Source organism: Benincasa hispida, chromosome 12, assembly GCF_027475165.1.
Source record: "Benincasa hispida cultivar pf3 chromosome 12, pf3_genome.v1.1, whole genome shotgun sequence".
Lineage (NCBI taxonomy): Eukaryota > Viridiplantae > Streptophyta > Magnoliopsida > Cucurbitales > Cucurbitaceae > Benincasa > Benincasa hispida.
Genome location: NC_143489.1, coordinates 13,509,342 through 13,520,575, shown reverse-complemented (window position 1 = coordinate 13,520,575; position 11,234 = coordinate 13,509,342). Strand labels below are relative to the sequence as shown.

General features: G+C 34.2%; 1 protein-coding gene across 1 annotated transcript; it reads right to left on the bottom strand.

Annotated features, from left to right (window-relative positions):
• Positions 1-10,483: 10,483 nt before the first annotated feature.
• Positions 10,484-10,888, bottom strand: LOC150031784 (uncharacterized). Its single transcript, XM_090308280.1, has one exon. It carries the CDS (start codon positions 10,886-10,888, stop codon positions 10,484-10,486), a length of 405 nt encoding a protein of 134 aa, XP_090164406.1.
• Positions 10,889-11,234: the final 346 nt, after the last annotated feature.

The following is an 11,234-nucleotide window of genomic DNA, read 5'->3' as shown; positions in this document are numbered from 1 at the left end:
CATGTTTGGAAGTATCTTCTAATGTTGTTTCTAGTGGAGTTTTTAGTGGAGTTGAGAATTATTTGTTTGTTGTTCCTTCTTCTACGCTATGATTGATGATGACGATTTCTAAGTGATTATGGATATACATATTGCTCGTGATTTGAAAGAAAATGATGTTTTTCTAGTAAAGAGATTTTGTCAAATTGTTTTTACTTGATAGAAGTCAAGAAGAATTTTGAATTTAAGACTGTAACGTCAAATTCAAGAGCAATTGTATTTCGATGTGTTCAAAATGGTTGTCAATTGTATGTGAGAGCATCCTGCTACAAGCACAGTGTTTTGTGGATGCTTAAGAAGCTTATTGATATTCATGATTGTTCTATAAAAAGTAGTCAAACTTTTTATAGGTAAGCTTCCTCGTCCTTAATAGCTAAATATTTGAAAAATGATTTTAAATTTAGTTTTTCTCATACCTCAACTCCTAGTGATATTGTAAATGAAGACCATAAAGAATTTGGAGTAAATATTAACTACTATAAAACATGGAGGGAAAAAGAATAAATAATGAAGTCATTGAAAGGCGATGCACGCGAATCATATGCTTTGATTCCAAAGAAGTTGATAAAGTTAGAAGAAAGGAATTGTTGGGATTGGTGTCCTAATTCTCCCAGAGTCTCGTTGTTTGTATTTATACACATTGTTATGAATAAAATAAGTGTTATTTCATTATGGCATTTACTCATATCTATTAAACAAAGCTCCTTGGTTATCATATGTAAACTTAAGCATGTATATGAGATATTCAAGTAGATCATGCCTTAAGTGATAACCTAATTAGGTCTGTAGTATAAGGATTAAAGAGGGATTCTTGATCCTTGTGACAACTACAGATACGGCCCACTTTGTAGAGGTTTGCAAGTGTTGTGAACTACTACAAATGGTAGATCCTGACTATTCATGTGGAGACATGCGAGCGGGGGTGTCCTATACAAAGAGTTTGTATAAACTCGAACCACGAGATGACTAGACTCTGTATATAACATCATTGATACTAGAGACTTACATCTCATCTAAACGACCATAGGTGACATGACCTCAATTCTGAGTGTTTTGGGAACTCTTACCTTTAAGGGTGGTTCTTTGATTAGTATGGGTGAGAGTGGTCAGTTTACCAATTCAACATGCCTACCTTTTTTGGGACTTGTCTGATTTGGGAGCTGGGAACTCAGTTAAACAAGATTGTTCCCTTAGAGACTAATTCCGAGGCTTGAACATAGTGGCCACAGCTTCTCTTTGGAAGAGAGAACTCAGTCATAGTAGAACTATGACTTATGTTCATTAGAGAGATCAGTGGTACTTAAGAAGTTAGATGTAACTACAGGGGCATAGCAGTTATTGCCCGAGTGGTACTTACGAGCAATCTGTGAAAGGTTATCACATTTTTGATTGGTTAAGATGGACACATAATATATCTGTGGTAAGGAAAGTTCAGCTGTCGGTCATTAGTAGGGTGTCTGGCAGTTAACGGATGGTAGATTTCTTGGTTAAAGAGTTTAGTCAGTTATTCACTGGATTCAAGTTAAGAATCAGTTCTTGGTGTTAATTCGAAATGTTCAAATTGACAAGAGGCAATTCCATTATATATGATATGATTGGTGTGGTGTATGAGATACATCAAGTAGAGGATTAATGTAAATGAGATTTACATTAAGTGCCATGGAATAGAAAAAGAGCTATGGTTTATATGTTTCATGAGATGAAATATTAAAACTATTGGTTATAAATATAGTATGGTAAGTTGGTTATCATATATTTTTATAATAATTATTGGATAATTATCTCTTTTTCTCTAATAAACAATTGAGTGGGAGGTTATTGGTGGTTTCATGGTAACCGTGAGATTAAAAAGAAAAAATGTTTTCCTAAATTTAGAAGTTGTTGTTTTGAGATTTCCATTCTCGGAATGTTCTCACGGAAAGGTTGTCAAGTAAATAAGATTTACTAAATGACAACTTGGAGAGATTAGACGATCGTGGAGTGTTTCTATACAATAAACATTCAGCTGGCCGATTAGCTAAACGATCACATAGCTTCTGCTAAATGATCGCATAGCATTTGTTAAACGATTGGGCATCATCTATACGATAGACTTCTGCCATCTCCCACTTGCTCAATTGTTTACATGATTGTTCTCCTCCAGTCTCTGCCTCTAACCTAGTCCACACAAAGCCCACACTTCTGGATTCTCACACCGAGAATACCAAGGTAGCCATTGAGGTGGTGTCATACTCAACTGACACTGTCGAAGCTCTATGGAGGCCATTCGTTGCGTTCACTGTGTTCGTGACCTTGGTGATTGTTGTGTTCGTGGTCGCGTTCATCATGCAGGGTAGCGGTCGAAGTGTTCGAGCGTTCGTGATTAAGGGAGATTGAAGATGAGTCTTTAAAGGTATGTATAATTCTATCCCTTGATCTGTAGAAAAGCATGCTGTAATTTCGGTTTATGCATGATCGTATGTTTCCGTTTCTAGTACTGTGATTGTTATTATTCAAATATGATTCAAATTTGGAACGATCCTTCTGTTGCTCATGGAAATCCTCATGTCCGATTTCCTTCAGGAATCCAGATTTATTTTTTTGTTTCCTACTTATTAAGGATTGTATGATCCATTAGTGATAGCTTCTATCACTAGTAGGAGTCTATCACTGATAGCTTCTATCATTGATCACATGAAAATGATGGAAGCTATTGGTGATAGACTCCAACCAGTGATAGAAGCTATCATTGATAGACATCAATCAATTATATATCTTTTGTAATCTAGCTTACTTGTTTATTTTCATGTTTATCTTATTTTAGGTACACTCACTGCCTATGAAGCTGACATAAATGGGCATTTTAAGTATTTTTATATGGTTGTTGGAGTGTCAATTGAGGGTTGGAAGCATTGTATACCTAATATATCGGTTGATGGCACGCTCTTGAAATGTAAATATGTTGGGACTCTTTTGACGACTTCAATAATTGACGATAACAATGAGATTTTTCCTTTTGCTTTTAGTATTGTTGACTCTGAAAATGATGCATCATGGATATGGTTTTTTGAGAATCTAAAGAAAAGTTTTGGTAAACGAGAAGGATTAGTCATTATTTTCTATTAGCATTTTGGCATTCCAAAAGGTGTTATGAATGTTTTTCTAACTGTTGAGTATTGTGTTTGTCTACAACATTTTTTGCAAAATATGAATTTGACTTATAAGGATTCTTTAATTGATAACATATATTGTAGTTGTGTAAAAACTTATACAATTTATAAGTTTGAGTTTTATATGAAATGGATGAAATCGATATATCCTACTATTTGATAATGTCTTAGTAAAGTTGGTTTTAAGAAGTGGGCATGTGCACATTCTAAGAGAAGAAGGTATAATATGATGACTACAAATATTTCAAAGTGCTTGAATAATATTTTGAAAAAGCCTAGGGAGTTCCCTATTGTATCGTTACTTGATTCCATTAGAGAAATACTTCAAAATTGATTTTATGAAAAAGGCCAATCAACAATATCCATGAAGATCATTTTGACTAGTTGGGCGGAGTTTGAGTTGTGAGAGTGTCACGGTTAATCAAGAAGCTTCAAGGTACAAAATTGGCCATTCGTGTCGAAGATATCACTAACGTCAATTTATCAGTGACAGCTTCTATCATTGATAACATGTTATCAGTGATAGAAGCAATCACTGATATTTTTTTGTTTTCACTGATAGCTTGAAAACATTTCATCAAGTAGGGATAGTATCACTTACATTTTCATTTATATTTTAGTTTTCAGTGACATGCCATTAGTTCACCTTGTTAATTACATTTGATTGATTATTTTGTTTTTCAGGTTGATCCTATTAACAGTAAAGAATATAAAGTAGTTGATGGAGACAATCATTTATGATAAATTTAGCCTTTAAGTCATGCAATTATTGTGTTTGGGATTTGGTGGAGATTCCATGTGCTCATACTTGTGCTGTTATTCGTGGGCTAAATTTAGATATATATGCTTTTGTGTTGGACTATTAATTTTCTAGTACACTGTTATCAACCTATAAAGGATCAGTTTATCATATTAGAAATCATTCTGATTAGAGCTCTATTGATGTTGGTGTGAATGTATTACCTCCAATAGTTAAACTTCCAGCTGGACGACCATAAAAACTAAGAATATTGTCAATTGGTGAAAAGAAAAACAGCTCAAAGTGTAGTTGATGTCATCGTCGTGGCCATAATTATAGGACATACAGATTGCCACAAGTTGTTTAATTAAGAAACTTGTTTTGTTATTGATGTTTTTCAATTTATCAATGATATTGAGACAGCTTGTTATTGATGTTTGTCATCAATTTATCCATTAGGTAGTGAGACAGCTTATTACTGATGTTTGTCAATTTATCCATTAGATAGTGAGTAGCTTATTTTCTTACTAATGTTTCGTCAATTTATCAATGATAGCTAGTGAAACAAACTTTTTTGTTGATATATCCATATTCTTTACCCAATATAATGCTTTTGCTTATAATGCTTTTGTTTTGCTTTAGCCACAGGAAATAAAGAAACTTGTGATATTTGTCTATACTAATATATATCAGTGATAGTTTCTGTCATTGATATCAAGCTATCAATGATAGCTTCTATCATTGATATCACGCTGTCAGCGATACCTTCTATCACTGATCTCAAATGTTTAATTTTTGAAGTGAAGAATTTATTTTATCCACTTTAACTATCTGAATATCTAAATGAAATAAATGAATTCTCTTGCCAATAATTTATTTCAACAAAAGTAACTATACTAAAAGATAAACATTTTGGCATTAGTGATAAAGAAAAACTATCAGTGATAACATGTTTATTACTAATACCATGCTATCAATGATAGAAGTTGTGTAGCTATGTTTAATGTTTGAACAACCGAACAACCTGTTGAAGAACACTAAAATAAATTGAATGTTGTAACTATATCAATCTCATTTCTGAAAGATTCATATGTATTTTCAAATCAAAATAACAACCTAATTTCCTATAAAATCATAAGCATAACAATCATTGTCAAACAAAATCCTATCTATTGTTTAAAAAAAAACATAAATCATTTTCAAACAAAAGTCTATCTATTGTAAAAAAAAAAAAAACAGCAATCATTGTCAAACAAAAGTCTATCTATTGTCAAAGAAACATGAATCAAAGTTATGATCTTTTGAGATCAAAGCTTGGATTGTCATCCTTCCACCTTGAAGAATGCCTTGTAGCTTTGCTTGGAGACACCTTGGGAGACACGTTTGGAGAAACCTTCTTTTTTTATTTTTGTTTTTTTTTTTTTTTTTTTTTTTTTTTTTGTATTCTCCAAAATTTTCATGGTTGGTTTTTCTTGTCTCTACGGTCTCTTCTCCACAACAAGTTCCTTCATATTTTCAACTGCAACCTTTGGTCTATATTTTTTTTGACTCTTTTTAAGAGTCTTTTCAACAACCTGAAATCATGAAATAAAAAATAATATGACATCTGTCAATATGCTATCAGTAAAGTAAATAAAGCTTTATATAATTTATATTATCACTGATAGATGCTATCATTGATAATATGTTATCACTGATAGTATGCTATCAGTGATGTCAGATATCACTGATAGCAAGCTAATCCTACACTTAAAAACATCAATTGATCAATACTTACCTTCTTTTACGTGGCCCAATTCTACATTTTCATTCTCTTTAGCCTCCTTGTCCTCAATTTCTTGAGCATTATTTTCTTGAGCCTCCTTCTATATCATTTATGTTATTGTACTTCTTTATACAAAAAAAAAATCACAAATTTTACCTCTTTACCTCTAATATTTATAAGTTCCAAACTTGCATGTAAAAGCTTCAAACTAGATTATGCCACTTTATTCTTCTCAAGATATTTTTTAGATTACTTTTCACCACCTTCATCTTTTTGTCGAAGTTGGTCACTAATAACTTCTTTTATGTGGCCCAATATATCAAGAAATTCCTTATGTTTTTCATGCATGTTCTTCTTAATGTCTTCTTGTCCTTTTTTTAGTTCTTCAATTCCTTCTTGTAATGATGTTATTTTTCTTCCAATTGATATTTGTTTCCCTTCTTTTTCCTTTTCCTTTTCAATCTCCATCCAATTTGTTGTCAGCTCCGCAAAATACCCATATTAGTTTGTGAAGGAACCCAGTTAAAGGTCCATGAGCAGAAGCGGATCGTCCTAATTTCCCAATTTTCACAAAATACATAACTTTACAGAAGAAAAACATATAATTTATGCATTTAGTACAAAAATTACAACATGCTCAAAATGAAAATGCGGAAGAATAATAATTGGGTTCAAGAACTCTTACCTATGAAGATCTAATCCTCACTGTGAAAAACTCTCAATCTCTAATTGTGCACCACCGTGAAGGAAACCTTGGTATTTTCTGGGATGAGAACCCAATAGTTTGTAGGCTCTGGTTATTTTGGATGAGAGGGAAGGTTTTGATTGAGAGGAGAGAAGAAGGGGGGAAAATTACATAACAATTCTTCAAAGAGAATTCTTTTAATCTCTTTCTCTATTTTCACACACGGTAGAAGATAGGGAACCACTTCTTCACTTACACGTTTGAGAGAGCAAAAGGAGAGGAGGGATTTACAACTCCCTCCCTAAATAGTTTTTCTAAATAAATTAATAAATTAAATTAAATGTATTTATTTATTTAATAAGATATGTAATATATATATATATAAATATATAATAACTAACTTATCATATAATATATATTATATTATATATTATATCAAATATAATATAACCTATAGTTTCAATTCTCTCTTACCATTGGCTTTTAATATAAATCCCATTTATATTGAATTTAATTATATGAATCCAATTCATATAATTAATATTTGAATCATATTCAAATATTTATTTCCTCTCAAGTATACTTTATATTATATTGTATCAAATACATTATAGTAATTATATCATATATAATTAAAATTAAATTAATTATATCATATATAATTTATTCCCTCAATTAATTTGAACAATTCAAATTAATCCAAAAAATGATTATTATTTATTCTCGTTGAGCTACCGATGGGACCTCATATACTTGTAGCTTGAAGCTTCAATTGTACGTGAATAATCAATTAAACTTCTTTAATTAAATTATTCACCATCTGTTAACTATCGGACGCTCCACTAAAGACCGACAACTGCACTCTTCGCACTACAAATATATTTATGTATCCATTGGATATAACCAGTCAATAGTGCGATGACCCTTCACAAATTGCTCGTAAGTATAGTTAGGCCAAAATTACCGTTTTGCCCCTGTAGTTACATCCAACTCCTTAAGTACCACTAATCCATCTAATGAACAATAAATCATAGTCCAGCTATGATCGAACCCCTCTCGGGCTAGAAGAGGGTGTGACGCCACATTGTTTAAGCCCCAGAATTAGCCCTTAAGGGAGCTATTTATCTACTTACCCCAACGTTGGGGAATGAATGTATTCCTTCATATTTAACTGTGTTCCCAACTCCCCAATCAAACAAATCCCTAAAATGATAGACTTATTGAGCCGACAATTTAGCCACTCTCACTCATACAAATCAAATGACCACTTTCATAGTCAGGAGTTCACAATTAACTCGAGTTTCAGATCATGTTACATATGGTCATCCTAGTGAAATGTAAGTCTCTATAATGAACGATGTTATATCATGAGACTAAAAATTTTGTGGTCCGGTCTTATATAAACTTCTTTGTATAGAATATCCCTACTCACATGTCTCCACATGAATAATTAGGATCAGATCATTTGTAGCACTTTACCACAATTGAACATCTACAAAACGGACCATACTTATAGTGTTACTAAGATAAGGTATCCAGCCTTATCCATCTACTATAAACCATTTAGGTTATCACTTAAACATGATCCACCCGTACGTCTATGCATACATGTTTAAGCTACAAGATAACCTTGGATCTTAGTTTATTGGTTTTTGGTTAATGAAACATCATATATTTTATTAAATAAATAAGATATTTGTACATTACAATTACAAACTATAGAACCCTACGAGATTTAAGGCATCAACCCCAATAATCTCCCACTGGCTTAAAGCTAGTGGGGTATACAATATATAAGTCAAGCTAATATACAAAGTACACAAACAATAAACTAGGGCATAACATGCCCAGTACAAATCTCCCACTTGCCTTAGTCTAAACGTGGCCTGTCCTATAGACTCATACTCAATAGACCCTCAAACACCTTAGTCGTGAGGGCCTTTGTAAACGGATCAACAACGTTATGCTCCAAAGCTACTTGCGTGATGATCACGTCCCCTCGATGCACAATCTCTTGGATGAGATGATACTTCTTCTCTATGTGCTTCCCACGCTTGTGACTCCTAGGCTCTCGTGAATCAGCCACAGCACCACTATTATCATAATAAAGTGTGATGGGCTTTGACATGTCTACAACAACTTCGAGATCAGTCAAAAATTTCCTGAGCCAAACAGCTTCCTTAGTAGCTTCACAAGCTGCTACATACTCAGCCTCTATGGTGAAGTTAGCAATGCACCCTTGCTTGGTTCTCCTCCAGACTACTGCCCATCCGTTAAGTGTGAACACTAAAACTGATGTGGATTTCCTACATTCTTTATCAGTCTAGAAATCAGAGTTTGTGTATCCTGTAAGGATCAAATCCTTAGAACCATACACGAGCTTGTAGTCCCTCGTTCTCCATAGATACTTGAGGATATTCTTAACCATGGTCTAGTGTTCAAATCTTGGATTAAATTAATATTTGCTGACTATCCCCATAACATAGCAGATGTTAGGTTTAATACATAACATCACATACATCAGGTAGCCAACGACTGATGCATAGGGGATCCATCTCATTTCCTTAACCTCTTGAGGTGTCTTAGGACACTATTCCTTAGACAATATAACTCCATGCTTGAAAGGTAATAAACCTCTTTTGGAGTCCTGCATCAAATACTTGACAAACATTTTGTCAATGTACGATGCTCGAGATAAAGCTAGCGTTTTATTCTTTCGATCTCTAAAGATTTGAATTCCCAGAACAAACTGATCCTCCAAATCTTTTATTTGGATTTGGGTTGTCAGCCAGTTCTTAACTTCAGTTAGTAGATGCACATAATTCCCAATGAGTAGGATATTGTCTACATACAACACTAGGAAAGTTGTTGAACTATTGATGATTTTCTTGTATACACAAGGCTCATCAACATTTTGATCAAAGCCATACGATTTCATCGCAATGTCAAACCTTATATGACAAGATCACTAAGCCTGCTTCAGTCCATAAATGGACCGATTAAGCTTGCAAACCTTTTGCTTTTGACCTTGGATTATGAATCCCTCAGACTGCTCCATATAAATGGTCTCTTCAAGATTGCCATTAAAAAAGGTAGTCTTGACGTCCATTTTTCAAATCTCATAGTCATAATATGAGGTAATGGATAGGAGGATCCAGATACACTTCAATATGGCAACAGGTGAGAAAGTTTCCTCATAATTGACTCCTTCAACTTGGGTATAGCTCTTTGCCACTAGTCTAGCCTTGAAGGTTTGCACCTTCGCATTAGCACCTATAGGTTTAACCCCATCGGGTTGATTTACAAGATCCCAAACCAAATTGAAGTACATCGACTCCATTTTGAGATCCATAGCTTTGATCCACTCATCTTTGTCAACATCCTCCATTGCCTTCTTGTAAGACAATGGATCTTCAACATCTCCGTCAACCATTATAGCTAAGATATCAGCTAAACCCATATAATGACAGGCGGGTTTGCAACCCTCCCACTGCGTCGAGACTCTCTTAACACTTTAGGTGGATTTGACCTACTAGATGATCCAACTTCAACAACTCTTTTTAGGTATCAGGTTCTTTGATAACTCTTGTTGAAGGTTCAATAGATTCCTTGGAAAGTTCATTCAACACAATCTTACTACAGAGCTTGTGCTCCCTTATGTGGTCTTCTTCTAGAAAAGTAGCGTTTGTCGACACAAACACTTTATTTTTCTTAGGGTCGAAGAAGTAACCACTTTGCAATCTTGGCCTTCTTGCCCTTTTGGGTAGCAACTGGTGAGTTAGTTTTCCCGTTTCTAATTTTCTTCTTTTTCCACTTTTTGGTGACGAAAGAAGAAGACACGAGTTTTGTCCCAGAGGTTGGACCTCTGTGGAACTTCTTAAAGGATGAAGCAACATTTGCCTCACCCTTATGTTCCTTGATTTTCATCAAGGATTGAAAGGTCTGTAGCTCGTTGAGCAAGGTAGTTAGGTTGTAGTCAATCCTGTTCATCACAACATTGCTACGGAACTCTAGGAAACTTTCAGGTAAAGTTTTCAGGATGAAGCTAACCTGATTGGCTTCATAGATCACTGACTCATTCATCTCCGCTACGTTGAAGTGGACCATCATATTAGAACATTTTCTCTAACAGATTCCCCTTCTTGCATACAAGCATTGAAGATGTATTTGAGAGCATCATGCTTGAGCTGTGCAGACATTTGTTCGAACATTCCCCTCAGGAACTCCATGATCTCACAAGTCGTGAGCATAGGCTCATCCTTCTTCGCCAAGACTTCAGAAATGTTTACCAAGATGTATGCTTGGGTCTTCTCGTTTGCCCGTGTCATACGCTTATATGCTTCTCGAACATTTTGAATAGCATTTGGAGCTGGAATGGGAGGACGATCCTCCATTAGGACAAACCGGAGGTCATCAATAATTAGAATAGTGTTGATTGTGTTTTTCCAACTTGTGTAATCATCGCCCGTTAATTTATCGGCAACGAGTACATTAAGCGTCGTAAAAGTCATTATGAATAAATTTGTTGAAACCACACAAATTATTTATATTATTAAATTTGCATTAAACCATTTAGAAAAACCAATCAATTTTAGCAAAATAATCTAATGTACTCTAAGTGACATCTATTTTGCAATGATGCTCCAGTGAGATAGGACGAAAGCCATCGTAGGGTGATCAGGTGTCCCTTCACTGAAATAAGACAATCTCAACCAATAGACAGAATAACTCCTTGTTACTATAACTATCAGTCACCATTGTTTGGTTCAGAAATTGTTAAATTCGTTTATCATTTCTTGTAAGTGTAACCTCTTATTTTAGATTCTAGAGTTTCGCCCCAATGAGCCAACCATAGGG